The sequence below is a fragment of the Carya illinoinensis genome, chromosome 14, assembly GCF_018687715.1.
Source record: "Carya illinoinensis cultivar Pawnee chromosome 14, C.illinoinensisPawnee_v1, whole genome shotgun sequence".
NCBI lineage: Eukaryota > Viridiplantae > Streptophyta > Magnoliopsida > Fagales > Juglandaceae > Carya > Carya illinoinensis.
Window position 1 is genome coordinate 8,102,067 of NC_056765.1, and position 17,767 is coordinate 8,119,833.

Here is a 17,767-nt window from a genome sequence, read left to right on the forward strand (position 1 = left end):
CATTTCGATTGCTTGTTTTTTATTAAGGGGCTGTTGGTTAGAGCTTGTACATGTTCTATTATATGAAAGGGCTATTGATTATAAACATTAGGCATTTCGATACCTATTAAATGTGATAAAGGGGCTATTGGTGTAAGTAGATTGTTGGAGATGAGAAATTATTGAAAATTTCTCTCTTTTGTGGTCTGTTGGTAATTGTTGTGTTGAGGGGGGACTTCTTGAGTAGATCTCCATAAGCATTTTATGAAAATGCACATGTTCTTCACATGACAAATAGCACACGCATCAAGTATTAACACATCAAGTGCATGCATCAGTTTTCATACTTCTCTCTATTACTTATGAGCTAGACTGACTTGTATGTTGGCATGAAATTATTAACACATCAAGTATATGCATCAGTTCTCGTACTTCTCTATTACTTGTGAGCTAGACTAACTTGTTTGTTGGCATCAACTTATTAAGACATCAAGTATATGCATCAGTTTGTTTATAGTATCTATTGTTACAATGGACTTAGTTGTTGTTTGTTTCAATTAATTAGTTTGGACTAAACTTGCTGCTCTTATATTGATTTCTACTTAATGCATTTGTATGCATTCATGAATGGGCTGTTTGGTACTGCTTGAATAGATATAAAGTTGTGATGATGGTTGAAATGATTCCATGGGAGGAGGTTAATTTACAAGTGTTTTTAATGGGGCTTCAACGAAAGTGGCAGGGTAATCTGATTTACCCAGGATGGCTACCAACTATTTTGTGATTCTTTTTACAAAAGGCAACCATGGTTAAATGGTTTTGCAGCCATTTTCATAGTGCAGCTCCATTCTCACACATGATGTAAATTTTGTGTACCATTCTGAGTCACATTAAAAAATGCACTAGTGTTTATGGAAACGGATGAGAATGCTCTTATTTTCTATGATATGTACTTATGTTCTTATTCATTTTGTAAACTGATTACAATTTCATTTAAGTTATTTAACCCCGCGGTTGTGATGATGAGAAATTCTCGTAGGGACATTTGGCACCCTGGCACACACCTCCATGGCATGGCAACCCAAATGGCCAATAAATTCTGGCAACTAATTGTTGCAGCCAATTAGCGAGGAAGGATGTTCAGAAAATATGGTCATATGTTACCATAGGATTCCTGAGTCAGCTACCAAAATGACTTCTAGATATTGATCTCCGTTGTCTAACATGTGTACCAATTCTTCTATATCTACATTTTTTTAGAGATGGATTCATCCAACTATCAAAATATGTTCTTCACAAGCCTCTTGACTCAGGAGCCTGAATTTGATTACATTTATGGTGGTTAAAGTGAAGAACATCCCATCACTTTGGATGACTCTCCACCCGTCCTCCCAACCCTCCCTCCCAAAAAAAATCAACCAGGGGGCAAACTTCATACCCGAAGAAGACATGTTACTCGTCTTTGCATGGCTGAATAGTAGCGTTGATGCCATTGTATGAACGGACCGAAAATATTCCCAACTTTGGAAAAAAATTAGTCAATACTTCCAAAAGTACAAAGAAAGTACAAATGAGCGAACTTTTGGGTCCTTAACCCATTGGTGGTCTGCCATTCAAAAGGCAATGAACAAATTTTGTGCCAGACTCGCCCAAGGTTAACCCTTGAATCAAAGTGGCATAACTGAGCCATACAAGGTATAAGCTTCCACTTTTATTATTTACTCTTATTATGATATTTATGTGTTCTGTTGGATTTACCTTTGATTGATATTAATTATTTTATTTTATGCTTCAATTGGAAGTTCGAGAAAGCTAAGATCATGTTCCAATCGTTTGAGAAAACTTCATTTCAGTTCAAGTATTGTTGGGAGCTGTTGAAAGACCAACCGAAATGGATGCAGCGTGGCACAAAGGACAAGATCAAGCGAAGGTCCACGATGTCCCCGACATATTCGCGTACCTGAGCAGTTGCAGCTAATTCACCCGATGGTACAGAGGCCAAGAATGTTGTTGAAAATAATGTCATCGAATTGGATAGGCCAATTGGAAGAAAGCTAACAAAAGAAAGTGTAAGGCCCAAGGAAGGTCATCAGATGAAATTCTGGAGCTGAGCAAGTGTAAGTTTACTCTCCTGGAGGAGTCATGTGATCAGGAGAAAGAGCTTCTCCGACTCAAGGCTGAGATGGCATATGATCAAGAGAGAGAGAGAGAGAGGAAAATAAAAGTAGACAAGAGGACGAGAGTGCATTTGGAAAAAGAGAAGGTGGAAATCGCCCGGTGGGAGCAGGAGGAGCGAATAATATTGATCGATGTGAGTACATTGCCCAACGCTCAGCGGATATATTTCCAACAACTTTAGAGGGAGATACTGGCGAGACGAGCTGGTTTGGATGGATGATTTCTAGGTATTTTGTAATTTTTTTTTTTTTTTTTTGACAAGGATATTTGTACAACTTGTAATTTTATTGTTTCTATAACTGGTTGAATAGATAGATATTAAAACTGCATGTTGATGATTAACATGGGGACATTTGGCATTTGTTCTATTTTACAATTTGTATGTTTAGCAAATATGCAATTGAGACTGCATAAATGGATAGATGTTACTCGTCATTAATTTCAATATTACATGACCCTTTAGACTTAAGAAAACATATAATGGAAATATTACAAATAATGCAGGCATATTAAACTGGATAGATGTTGAAACAAGAATACATAGTCGCAACTAATGAAAAGATAGAGAATCCAGTAATAGGAAATTCCCTTCTACTGTTGGGAATAAATCTCTCATTGATGTTCAATTAAATCTGCTTGCAGATGATGATGTGCCGAGCTGTCTCTAATTTGATGTTGGCGTTGAATGAAGTTCATAAATTCTAAGGTTGGATTGCACGACAGTTCTAGAATTTGATCATCAACTTGATCGTACTCCATCTTCAAACCCCTAGTATCATCACGTTCGTCCTCAACGAACATGTTATGTAGAATAACACATGCTTTCATTATATTTGTAAACTCATTGACTTTAAAAATTCGAGAAGGTCCACGGATGATTGCAAATCATTGTTGAAGTGTTCTGAATACACGCTTGACTTTCTTGCAGATTCTTGTGTTGCGGCAAAATTTTTCTTCTTATTTCCTTGGTGTTGTGGAATCGTATTCACAAACGTTGCCCACTTGGGATAATTACCATCCATAAGATAGTACCCCATAGTGTACGCGTTGCCGTTTATTGTATAATTGACTTGAGAAGCACGCCCTTAAGCAAGTTCCGTGAAAATAAAATATCTCTCTAGCACATTAATATCGTTATGTAATTCGGCATACCAAAAAATGCATGCCATATTCAAAGATGATATGAAGCAAGTGCTTCTAAAATAATAGTTGGTTCACAAATGTGGCCGGAGTACATACATTTCCAGGCAGTGAGACATTTTTTTCACTTCCAATACATACAATCAATGCATACGAGCATTCATGGGAATCACTGTTGCTCACCAACCGCAAGCATCCAAGCCATATCATCGGCATTTGGAGACTGAAAATATTCATCTAAAAAACACTTACCATTTTCTTGCAAAATTTCTTTAGTCTCTCCATTGCGGTACTTTCACAAGTACATATGTATTCATCTATAAAATTTACAGTAACCCTATATGCCAGCATTCTAAGGGCTATAGTTATATTTTGCATAGAAGATAACCCTAGTCTTTCGGCATTATCTCTTTTCTGGACGAAATACGGCTCGTAAGCATCTACATAATTTAGAATACGGAAAAATAGAGGATGACTTATCCGAAATCTCATTCGAAATAGGCTCAAGGAATATACTGGATTTTCTATGAAATAATCGCGGAATAGGCGCACGTGTCCTTAAATATGATTACGCCAAATAAATTTACGACATTGACGATTTCCACGATGCCTTGATAACTCTCCATCGGCCTCGACATTAAGAACAGCCTCCAACTCATCTTCAGATGACAAGTATGTGAGTAATTTGAAAAAGAATGAACAAACCATTTGATGAAAGGGAATTGGAGATGAGGGGGAATGTTAAATTTCAGTTCTTATATCAAATGAGACTTGGAGTTGTGAGAATGTGAATGCTACCGGAAAGTGGATTTATAGAGTAAAAATTTATTGTTACATATAGGACAAATGATGTTATTGTTGGTAAAAAGACAAAACAAATTACTGTTAGAAAAACAACAAAACAGGTTACCGTTGGAGGCCAAAATTGAAAATGTTACTGTTGGAGAAATGAAAAGAAATGTTACCGTTGATAGAGAGAGGACAAAGAATGTTACCATTTGAGAAAGAACAAAAAATTTAGAAGACAATACACGGATGCATTGTGCCTTTAGAGAATCGCGGTAAAAATATTACCCCATCATATGAAAATGAAAAAAATGTTACAATTAGACAAATGCAAATCAAATATTACTCGAGTATATGCAGACAAAATCAAATAAAAAAAAACACCACCGTATTGTAAAATTCATATATTTTATTAAAGTATTATTTTTAATATTGATGTTGGTTTGAAATATAATATTGTATCCGAGGAAAAAAAAAATCATATTAATATTTATAAATCAATTTAGAATATGATATTTTAAAAGAGGAGAATAAGAAAAAATAGTTAGTAGTTATGAACGGAAATGAAAGTGAAAGAAAAAAATAATAAAGAAAGAATGTAAGAATACTATTTAAATATAATATAGAAATGATAGGAAATGAGATGTATAAAGTTTTTTAAAGATAAGTAAAATTTAGGATAAATTTTTAGGAAGTGTACTTTTTAGGTAAAATTTAGGGAAAATTTTAGAGAAGAGGATATGGATTCTCTAAGGGACCTTTGCTTCTATCCTGATGTGTTGGACATGTCGACAACGCACAAGTAAGTCGTAGTTGTTTGTAACAACAACTACGGTTTTAAAGAAGATGAATATTTTAAGTCAAGGGAGATTATATAAAAATAAACTCATATACTAATGTAGTTTGATGTGATACGTTAGATTATATATTTATTTTTATTGTGAAGTAGATTTGTCCCATTTGATTACACAGATGATATTATATGAAATGAGATATTTTTTAAAAATTAAATAAAATATTGTTATAATATAATTCTTTAATGTTAGTTTTGTTTTGGGATTTAAAAAAGTTAAATTTTTTATATATTTTGTGTGGAAATTTGTGAAAATAATAATGATAAAATGAGATGAGATGAAATGTTTTGGATAAACAAACGAAACTCATATATCATATAAAATTATATCAATTTGTAAATTTATACAATTCTCTTCATAGGACAAAAATCCTATAAATGAAAACATGTGAACAAAGAATGTCATAGTTTTTCCTTTGATATAAAAGGTTAGTTGTGATTTGAGGAAAAAGTGTTAATTTCTCGTCCTTGTTGCCTTACATTTGTCGTTTATATTAGCATAGTGATCAAGGCCGGTTGACGTTAATGGAGAAACCCACACGTGAAGAAATACCAGCCACCTACGGCTATGTCAATTGCCAATGTTAACATAAGTTTATCTTTATTTCAAATGATAATACGTAGTTATCATCTCCCTTTTTCCCTCTTCTCAGTCCCTATTAGATTCAATGAATAATTAACTGAGTCAAATGCATGTTCATGTATATTTGTGCATGAACCAAGATGCTTCCTAGGTAACTTGGTTTCAACACGTGCATGTTCTCCATTCCATCATCTATGCTCAAAGTTGTACTGTTTAGGCAGGTCGAATTCTTTCCTATCCGGCCCAAAACTTAGATAACCAAATTTTCCGGGCTGTTATCGAGTTTTAACTGGATTTATCTACCACAATATGCCTAGAGACGGGTACGATACAGTATATGGGTTATGGGTTTAATTAAATCCGAATCCAATTTTATTTTTTATTTTAAAAAAAAAAAAAAAACTTTACAATCTCTTTTTACCCTACAGAATTTACAATCCTCTCTCTCTCTTTTAATACATTTGTTTCATTCAACAGTACATGCGTTTCTTTCTCTAAAGAGTTTTTTTCTTCTTCTGCAAATTCCTCTCTTCTCCGTCTCGTCGTTTCTTTTCTATGTTATCCATCACATTGTTAATTTCTTTCTGTAGTACATGCGTTTTCTTTTCGAAGAGAGTTTTTTCCCTTGTGCAACACATGAGTAGCCATCTGTCATGCATGGATTAAAAGTAAATTGGTTTTGGTCGTTTGGACCACCACCATTAATGTTGTGCTTCCTCTCCCTTGTCATTCGAGGCCCAGAACCGAATCTTCTGAATCTTTTTTATTTTTTCATGGAATTCATCTCTAATGATGGAGTACTATCAAATATGAAAATGCTACCGACAATTCTCCGATTCTTTTTTTGCTTTTTGTTTTTTTACTTAATGATTAATAAAGTATTTTTAATTTATTTTTAAATGTTTAGAAGGTTTAAAAAAATGTGAAAAAAAATAAAAATAAAAAAGTGGCACTAGTAGCTTATTCTCCCAATTTTTAGGAATTTTTTATTTTTATTTTTATTTTTATTCTTATATTTGACATAAAAATAAAAATATGCTCAGTAATTTATTTTCTTGAAAATTTTTAATAAATTAACTTATTCGCCCAATTCATGGCACTGGGCAGGTTGATGTCCTATTATCCAATGGGCCGAGTAGTTTGGGTGGTCATGGGTGGGCTAGGTCAGAGGGACCTGCTACCTAGTCCTAGAATTAGGAATCAAACTAAGAAAGTTGACATTGAGGATTTTTAAAGGGAGTGGGAGGAGTTTAAACATGATTATCTCGTTTAGAAAACCTTATGGCATCTAGTTCGAACAACTTCGGCAATCTTGATATTAGGTTAAATGAAAATGATAAAATAACTACTTATTTACAATTTTTCTATAACCTTTCAAAAAAATAATATTTTTAAAAAAATTGATTTTGATTTTGATTTTGATTTGATGTACTTGAAATTTTTAAAAAAATATTATGTTATTGATAAAGTGTTAATAAATTGTAGTTGAATTGTAAGGCCATCACTTCCCTAGGTTAAATCCCCAAAATAAAGTGCCAAAATAAAAATCTCGAGTTTAACTTTATAATTTGTCTAATTAATTCGTTTGTTTATCCAAAATATCTCATCTCATCATTACAACTTTTACAAATTCTTACACAAAATATAATAAATAATTTAACTTTTTCAAATCCCAAAACTAAAATTAACATTAAAAAATTAAATTATAATAATATTTTATTCAACTTTTAAAAAATCATCTCATTTCATCTCATTTACATAACTAAATATATTATTATATGTGTTAGGTTCACTTATCAATGAGAATCTAGACTACATGTGAAGGGAGTTTTAGAATAGAAAAATGATATTATTCTTTAAAATATAATTAGATAATTATATTCAACTATTACCATCAATTTGAGACAATGAATGATGTAGATGATAGAAACAAAAAAAAAAAAAAAAAAAAAAAAAAAAGAAGAAGCTAAATGCAGTCCCTCTATGCAATTGTGGTGCAGTCGGGGTCCCACGTGGCTTTAATAAAACCATCTCATTTAAAAAAAAAAACATTTTCAATTGAGGTCCTCAGTTTCCTTCCTCAAGAACTCCCTCTCTCCACTCATTTCCTCTCTCGATCCTTCCACGAAGCGCCACCCTTCCTCGACGGCGAGTCTCAGCTCAGCTCTCAAAATATCTCCATTCATACGCTTGTTTAAAATTTTCAAATCTTGATAAAGTTTTCTGAAACCTTCTACACCAAAGGACTTGCAAACAAACTGCTTTATTATTTAATATATCACTTAAACTAACAAAGTAAAGCAAAGTAAAAAAACAGAGCGAGAGAGAGAGAGAGAGAGAGAGAGAGAGAGAGAGAGAGAGAGAGAGAGAGAGAGAGAGAGAGAGAGAGAGAGAGAGAGAGAGAGAGAAAAGTGACTTGCTCTATGTTAAGATTAATCACTCCTACATATTTAAAGTTCACTATCAAAATGCAACCTTCCAAGTTTAGCTTCTAGTTTATATCTCAGGACAAGCACAATATCATGAACTAGAATATCGTAAGCAAATTTCTGCTCCAGCTCCATTAAGTACTAATGATACAATATATTCGAATTCTTTGGAATATGACTGACCAGTTCAGGTGGGAAATAACTGAGTTGCTCATTAATATAAGGTTCGTTCCCTGTAGATTTAATGGTTACAGATACAAGTATAAGTGGCAATCATCAAAAGGTTTAAAAAACGACAGGGATGAAAAAACACAAGGGACATAGAATTCTTCCTGTCTTACATATGGCATTGTAAGCATAAAATGGATAACAATCAACGCGTGAAAAAATAAACACCCACAATACCATAAATTTTATGCCTTTCTTGAGCATTAGCTTCTTTCACAAGGTTATCTCTCAATGCACAAATCTCGCGATGTTGATTGCATGCTTCAAGGCATGCAGTTTGTTTGATGATCTCAGAATTCATATTTCTTTATTGAATAAAGATTTGCAAAGGAAAGCTCTTAGGAAGTGCAAGTCTTTGATCCCTGAAAGTTTGAAGTTTATAAGTCAATGAACAGTATACATAGGATCATGGGACAATAAAAATTACCGATGAGGAGCAACTAACCAATTTGAAGATAGAATCATAGTTGCAACTTGCAACAATGCTTGCAACACTATAAAATCTCTCGTCAAATGAATCAAATTTAGTTGAAGCACACAGTGATTGAAGGGAAAAAAGAGAAAGGACTAGATATGAGAGTTTCAAAGCGTACGGGAATGGGTGGGAAGAATCTTAAAAGAACACTTCGAGAAATAACTAGACTGCAGAGAATGCAGCAGTTGCAAGACTGTTAAACACAGACAACTACAAGATCACAAAGGAGGCTCATGCTGGGTGACAAGAAAAAGATGTGGAGAATTCTATTTGCTTCTTAGGCAAGGAACTTCTTGCCTAAGCCTTCATTGCTATCATTATCATTAATATTATTTAGAAATCACACGAAGATGACCAAGTAGAAATTATGCCAAATATCTACCTTCGAAATCAATGGCTGCTTATGAACTCAACCACTTGAAAAGAGAGCACAGATCCACTTAAAAACAGACGAGCTCAAGTTGCCAAAAACCACACCAATTCCAAACCAGTTCCAAAATGAGTTTCCGAAAACGAGCTTGAAGACTACCAGAGAACCAACGCAAGAGAAGCAGGACTTGAAATGCACTCCATTTTTTTTTTCTTTTTAATTTTAATACCAGTTGACAGCCGATTGCATACTGACTATACCCGGCAACTATACCTAGCAGAAGTGTAGCAACAAGGCATATCAGATTGTAATATAATAAACAATTACTTTCTTGATGTCCCGCGAACATAGCTTTTAGGCAGGTCGGCCTTCTGCAGTGCGTTGTACGCCATGGCCTTGAGAAGAAAAGAACAGATCATGATTTTCCAACTCTGCAAGTCTATTGGATGAAGCAAAGAATATATTCTCTGCAACATTGGCCAATCAAACCCCATTTGGTTGAACACAACTTGGGTCATATCTCGTACATGAAATATCTTATCCTCCGTTCTATATTTTTTAAGCACTTTGTTCATTAGTGAGTTAAAGTTCAACTTGGATTGATTCATTTACAATTTGGATAATGAATTGAGTTAAGTTGAGATGAGTTGAAAGTAAAAAATTAAATAAAATATTATTTGAATATTATTTTTTAATATTATTATTATTTTGAGATTTGAAAAATTTGAATTATTCATTATATTTTATATTGGAAGTCAGAAAAATGGTAATAATTAAATAAAATGAGATGGGATGAATTGAGTTGAGTTGGGTTAGGCTTGGCAACGAAACGCTGCCTTAATCATACTCAGTTATTAAGGTTTGAAAAAATCTAGTTGTAAATACAATTGTGTATTAATATGTGCATCAATCTAATGTGATTGGTTAAAAAATATATTTTATTGAAAATAATATTAATTTAAAGTTTGAATATGAAAGAATTAGTATTATTACGCAGATCAGTACACGACTTTTCTTATACATAACAAAAGTCTTAATGTTTTTTTATATTTTGTTAGTCTCGAATGGGAGCGACATATAAATAAAATGATTCTTGCAATACTTATTGTTTATTTAATACTACATAACATATTTATGCAAAAATCAATAAATACTGAATGACCAACTTCTTATGTGTTTATCTCCTCTTTGGGAGATCATCAAATTCGAATAGATAGTGTTAATCTTTTGGAATAGAAAAGTGTTAATCAATAAATACTGAACTTGACGGTTCATGATAAGATTGGTTGTAAACCTTTTAGAATAGCAATCAAGTATTACAGCCACGAATATATTATATAAAAGTAAACTTATAAATTGATATAATTTTATATGATGTGTTAGATCTATTTTATAATAAAAATAATTTTACAATATAACATACTAATTACTTCATTAAATCACATCTATTTATGAATTTATTTTTCTAGAATTTATTCATGACTAAAGTATTTCTCTTTAGAATAACTTCAAATTTCAATTAGGGACCACCAAAATCACAACACAACTACACAAGGAATAAAGAAAAGCTATCGAATCTGAAGGGTGTATAAAGTGCATATTCTATTTCTTCCCGATTTTAACATGTCCTACCTTTAGAATAACTTCAAGTTCAATTCTACGACCAAAAAACCAAAAAAAGATATGAACACTTGAGCATTGAATCTTGTAATTAAGAAGCCAAGCCAACTTTCAAAAAAATAAGAAGCCAAGCCGGCTTTGGCTGGCCAAGTACTCAAAGTCTCATGTTATGTTTGGGATTAATTAACTACTTTTTTAATTTTTATAAAAAGTTAAATTCATCTCAATTTATTTTATCATTCGAATATATATTTTAACATATTTTATACATTTCAATAGGAACCATAAAATATTACTATTCACATATTAATATAGATCATTTAAAATCACCTCAACATCCAAATAGTCTCAATTGACAGTGCTCGTATCTCTTTCGGCTTAGAAGTACCCAAATGATTCAAATGTAACATTTTCTTAAGGAGTTATTCTATTATCAAATTAGTGTGTAAAATACACTATACACATCACTTAAATGAAATGTTACATATAATAGAGTATCAATTATTTGGTTAGTGGTATTTTATATTTTAATATATATTTTTATTATATAATTTTATTTTTAATTCATATAAGTTTATTTTTAATTTTTGAATTAATTTATATTTTAGTTTAACTTAAAATTTTAGATTAATTTAAAATAATACATAATTATATAATATTGTATATACAAAAATATTACAAATATAAAAAAAATATAAAGATATTATTAGTAGATAGAGAAAATATTTAAAATGAATAAAAGAGATTAAAAAGTATAATATGTAAGTATTATAAAGAAAAAATAGATAAACTGATATATGATATATTGTAAAAATTAATATATAAAATAAAAAAAATAAATTTTAATAATAAGATAAAAGAATCCATTAAAAGTACTTTTAGCTATAAAATATATAGATAAATCTACTATACCTCCTTATTGTTACCTCTCTAGTTTGAGCGCTCATCAATATTTTTTATTTTTTAATTAATGATTAATGAAATGATTTTAAATATAATGATATATTTTTTATTTTTTTTAAATATTTAAATATATTAAAAAATTATAAAAAAAATTTCGAAACCAACTACCGGTAAGGTTGAGCTGCGGCTGAGCAGCACCGCTCATAATATATTATTCGCAATAAAATTATCGATTCTCGTCTTCAGAAGAGGTGTAATAAAGCTTTTAAACTTTAAAGTAGCCAATGGCCCAATCCCCCAGGCCCCACCGTCCCTCCAGGGTGAAAAAATATAAAAAGAGGTAAGCTTTAAAGTAAAAAGGACACTCTAAATACTTGAAAAATAAATACACATCGATACGAGCACTCCTAATGCATTATGTAAAATTCATATTTATGTAAAATTTAAAGAAATGAGCTCTAAAGCTCCTTCCAATGGCTTATCTTTTTTATCTATAATTTACAGTTTACTACAATATTACCTTTAGATATGGTGATAACTGTTCACGATTTGTATATCTCTGTGTACGTGAGAATACTCTTTATTGCTACCCACCATTATTTAGGGAACACATATATTTTCTGTATTTCAATTATAATAAATATTCCATGACTTCATGCACACGATCTACCTTAGTTCGGCCTTCTGCAGTTCCTTCTAATCTCACCACTGGATCCAGTGAGGGGTTCGATGTCTCCCATTTTGACCATTGCAGTGACGAAGTCATCGTTGAAGGTCTTAGGATAGTTGACGTAGGTTTTAACCAGTGAATCGGTCGACCCGCCATTGTACAGTTCTTGATCAGAGTGTAGAAGACCCTTTTGGCTGAGGAGGTTTTCGAAGTACTTGTTATCAAAATGATTAGGCGTTTGGATGTCCATAGGGGCAAGGTTCTTGCGGCCGCCGGTGTTAAATGGGCATGTGCTCTGTCTGAGCTTGGCAAATGAACTATCGATGTTTGTGTCGTTATATATGTGGGGTCTGAAAGTTATACATCTTGCTTGCCCGATCGTGTGAGCTCCTGGGATCAGGTTGACAACAAAGTTATACTGAAATATTTATTTGGCATTTAAATTTGTCCAAAACATTTACAAAGAGACGAGAAAGGCCCCCCAGTTCTTGGTTGAGGGGATTTTTTCCATATATATTTGTTGAAAAACAGAAGTCTAGATGCCAGCCTGAGAGAGAGAGAGAGAGAGAGAGGCATACCAGACAAGGCAACCATATCCTGGGCAGAGAGACCTTTGTTTCGGAAATTGCTGATGAGGACGGATAAGTTAGATATGCCGAAAGGGAGGTCATTTCCGGCATCAGTAAAGCTGGCTGTCTTCGAGTCTCTTCTTCCCACTTTAACAGCCCAATTAGGCCCGCCAAGCTGCAGAAAAATTTCACTACGTTACCAATGATCAGATTAATCAGAAAGATATCTGTAGATATTTTTGTCGCGATGTAAAGGATTATTAATATTCCTCCTTTTTTCATAAAAAAAAAAAAAGAAAAAGAATTGTTTACTAAGCTATTATACAACCAGTACTCAGATTTTAACATGTTATCAAAATATGTGGTTTTGTAAGCATGTCTCTATTATTGTACCTCTTATTTCAATTATTGTCTAGCTACTACTTAAAACTATTTATCTGTCCCACACAAACGTGACAATCAAAGCAAATAATAAATAAAAATGTTCGAATCTGTAGTTCCAACGAGTGAAAAATTAGTCTTCTCTTGTAGTTCGTAGACACGATGATAAAGGAGGAGAATTAACTCACAATTACAACAGAGTCACGAGCAGCAATGGCTAAGATATCGGCACAAGACACCACTCCTGGGCATACTTCCTCTACAGCGGTTTTTATGTCATCGACAATCTTGAAACCCCTGATGGATCTGTTGTTTTGAGCTGCTGTCTTCTCGCCTTGGAAGGTAGCCGTGTCATCCAGGAGTACCGAGCCGTCACAACCCTGCAAGAGTGTCACGAATTAGCATATATGCATGAGACAACCCGGTAAAATACCATGAAACTTCCTAGATTGTTTTCTCTCTGCACCTAATTTCTTTATTAGCAAGCTTCCTAGATTTTCTTTGCTGTAAAATGAAAAATACGGTTGTGTAATGTTTATGTCGTTTCATGAATCTTTGTAACATGACTGGATTAATTCATCTAAAAACTGGAATGGATGGACCCAAACCCACCAAATAAGCTGACAATGTTGCCAATTACGTGGGTATCATAAAAGACTCTCTTCCCCATCACCTCGCTTAAATTTTGCATGCCATATGGATGTGCTAAAGCTCTGTTTATGTACTATGATCAGTCACGTACAAGAAAGTGCCATTCAATTGTGCATCGCACACTTTATCTTCTTCTTCTTCTTCTTCTTTCTTCATAGACTGCATTTTACTAAATTATAAATGCTGTACCATTAAGTTTAGTCTTCTACTTGCCAACTTAATCAGTCACGCTAAACCTGATTAATTGAGAAGAGCACGACCCCAATCAACTGATACATACATACATATATATATATATATATAATAAAAGTTAGCAAGCGTATCTAATTAACAACTTAATTGGATCTAGCTAATTTATGGTTTACTGTAATTCACTGCAAACTAGAACCGGGTAGATATATATGGACAGAAGAAGGAATTTACATTGACAAAACAGTCATGGAAGTGGAGACGAAGGAGAGAAGCACCCAGGCGAGGTGCCTTTGAAATGGCATTTATGAGAACAGGCCGCACCGCGCTGAAGACCTTGGGACAACTTTTAGAGTAGAAACTTGTAGAGAGTTGAGCAGAGGAGCTCCCCGTGAAAACCACAAGTAGGGCTAATGCGACGATAACATTGACGGTGAAGGAAGAGGTAGAAATGCAGGAGGCCATTTTCTCTGTTGATCAGCTAGACAACATTGGGAATATTTAAAGGTAGTCGGTAGTCGGCTGCATGTGTCGAGACCACATGTCGGGCCGTTGCCCTTATCTAGACAGATCATAACGAGATAAATAATTGGGAAACTCAGTAATATTGCATGGTCACATGGAATATTTGGTCTATAACCCTAAAAATTAATTAATTAAAAAGAAAATATATATTTTAAAAGCAACAGCTAACAGGATTTGACGTTTTATAAATTATAAATGTCTGATAATGATAAAAAGTAGTGCACGCCAGAATAGAAACACGTTTACATGAATTGAAGTGGTGGGTACAGATAATAGATGCTTGCGTCAAATTTGTCAGAAATGTGGGGTATCCGAAACATCCATCGATTAAAGTTTTTGAAGACCACGCCATATTAAAAAGAATTAGCTGGATATATAGATAAATAGACACCTCGATCGAGGTTATAATACGTTGTTCTCAGACAATTGAAAACTAAGCTACAAAGTTGACGATTCAACATGGGCAGTTGTAAAGTACAATTAATGATTTGATTCTCATATATATATATATATATGGAATGGGACATAATGATCTTAATTACCGGTCCCAACGGCGTGATAATTAGTGCGCATGCAAGAAATAAGTATATACGTACTCCTTCACTTTTAAAACGTATATTCCAAGGTATTGGAGCTTAGATTCTCAGGCCCGGCGTTGTCACAGTTCACAGTACTCCAGAACAGCTAATAGTGCAAAAGGGTATCTGAGAATGAAGTTAATAATTACAGTGCTCAGAAAATTGAAATTACACTCAGCCGGAAAAAGATGGCGTGAGAGAATCGCCGACTCACAAAACAGACAATAGAAAAGCTATAATTTGTTCACTTTGCTCCCTTCCCTACGCCATCAGACCAATCCCATCTTTCTTTAATGTCGCAGCAGAAAGCGACCTTTCAGCTCTTTAATATTTGGCCTTTTTCTCTTGAAAGAACGTATGAACGAATTTTCGAACAAATTTAGGAGAGATCTGGGAACTAATCAGAATATTAGATGAACTAGTCGTACGTCATAGATACTTAAGTCTTAACTATCTCCTCGATCAGAAATGTAACAAGTTCCCCACACCGCATGCATGCATGATTAGTCAGAACATGGCAAAAAGAATTAGAAAACATGTTTGTTTTTTGCTTTGACAACTACAAATATGCATGTAGTACTTATCATCGCCAAAAATCGTAATGATCTAACACGAAAAAGTTACTTAAACCTACGACGAATTATACTTTCCCATGCACGTACGTATTACTCTACTACGTACAAAGACAATGGGTCTTATAAATTGCATGTCTGTGGCTGATTTGTGGTCAGTGTTCTCCATAAAGTAGTACTGAAGAAGGAGAAAGAGTTACGTACTACTCTACGCATGCAGTCCCCGTATATCTCATTATTTGGGAGACTGAAAGCTTAAAATAATTTAATATCCCTTTAATAATTCAATGAACAAGTACGTAACACGACAGTTCCTGCAGATTTAAGATCGAAGCTGAGTAGTTGGATGATCATAGATTCATCTGTGAGTGGGAGTATATAGAAAGATCATAGCTAGGGCAATATATATATTGATGCAATAATTTACAGGGTAGATGAAGCAAATTATTATTATTTTTTTTTGTTGCAATTATTGTCTATTAATCATTATTATTTCATTATTCTTTCGAGTAAAACTTATAAGAGTAATTAATGAAATGATCAGATGATATGCCTCTTTTAGAAACTTTTTTTTGGTTAAAGTTTCTTTCTAAAGTTTTTAAAACAGCATATGATTTAGGTTATGCTAGTTTTTTATCTTATCTTATTTCATCTCATCTTATTTAATTATCTTAATATCTAAATATTATAAATAGAAATATTTTTTAATTTTAAATTTTTTTATCTAATCATTACCTGATCATTATAATTTTTCTAAATTTTTAAATAAAATATAGAAAATAATTCAAAATTTTTAAATTTTAAAAAAATATTAAGAAATTATATTCTAACTATATTTCAACTTTATAATATTTTTATTTAATTTTTTTCTCATATTTTTAAAACTTATTAAACATTTCAATTTAAATTATTTTATTATTATTTAAAAATCATTTTACAAATTATCAAATTTGATCTGGATCTAACTATTCAAACGAGGCCAGAACATGACTTGAGTGAGTCATGACGTTGTCTAAAAATCAAAATTAGTTAGAGGAATTAGGAAAATGATAAAATAACTACTCATTTATTATTCTTCTACAATCTTGTAAAAAAATAATATTATTTTATATATTAATTTTGATTTTGATTTTGATTTTGATTTGATGTGTTTGAAATTTAAAAAAATATTATTTAATTGATAAATTGTAAATAAATTATAAGTGAATTATAAGGCTATCTTCATCCGAGGACTTAATGGGATCTAGTCATGCATGCATTGATATTTGACACGACAAACAAGACACTTAAGGCCATAACATGACTTGAGTGAGTCAAGACGTTGTCTAAAAATCAAAATTAGGCCATAACATGACTTGAGTGAGTCAAGACGTTGTCTAAAAATCAAAATTGGTTAGAGGAATTAATGGGATCTAGTCATGCATGCATTGATATTTGACACGACAAACAAGACTCTTAAGGCCATAACATGACTTGAGTGAGTCAAGACGTTGTCTAAAAATCAAAATTAGGCCATAACATGACTTGAGTGAGTCAAGACGTTGTCTAAAAATCAAAATTAGTTAGAGGAATTAATGGGATCTAGTCATGCATGCATTGATATTTGACATGACAAACAGGACTTACTTGTATGGTTATGTCCTTGTCGGACCATTTCTTGGCATGCGTACACACGTTAGGGTTAGTTCCTTATCCTTTAGACTAGGTCTGTCGGCCGCAATTAAGACATCATGAGAAAAATCTATCCATTTATTAATAATCTTCTCGCAATTTCCACCATATGTATCCCGTATAGATTGGGATGAAACGACGTTGCTTTCAAGAAAATAACTAGCTCGCTAGCTTACTTTGAATAATCATAACATGTTGACGAAATCTTAACAAGTGCTTGAGATTAATTAATTATATATAATGATGTTGCCAAATAGCTGAATAAATGAGATTGGAGTTGCTTCTTTTTTACGCCAAAAGCACATATATGTAATTTTCAAAATAAATAAATCACTAATATATAGGCTGCTAAATATTGCGATAATTAGTTCAATCGACCGATTATTTTATGATAAAGGTAGAAGAATACTAAATGAC

The 17,767-nt window shown here is 32.7% G+C and overlaps 1 protein-coding gene across 1 annotated transcript; it reads right to left on the reverse strand.

The window, feature by feature from the left end:
• Positions 1-11,944: 11,944 nt before the first annotated feature.
• On the reverse strand, positions 11,945-14,526 carry LOC122294420 (peroxidase 4-like). The gene is made up of 4 exons (XM_043103152.1): positions 14,239-14,526; positions 13,353-13,544; positions 12,793-12,958; positions 11,945-12,604 (listed from the first exon to the last, which is right to left on the reverse strand). Exons 1-4 carry the CDS (start codon positions 14,467-14,469, stop codon positions 12,216-12,218), a joined length of 978 nt encoding a protein of 325 aa, XP_042959086.1. The 5' UTR covers positions 14,470-14,526; the 3' UTR covers positions 11,945-12,215.
• Between the last annotated feature and the right edge of the window lie 3,241 nt (positions 14,527-17,767).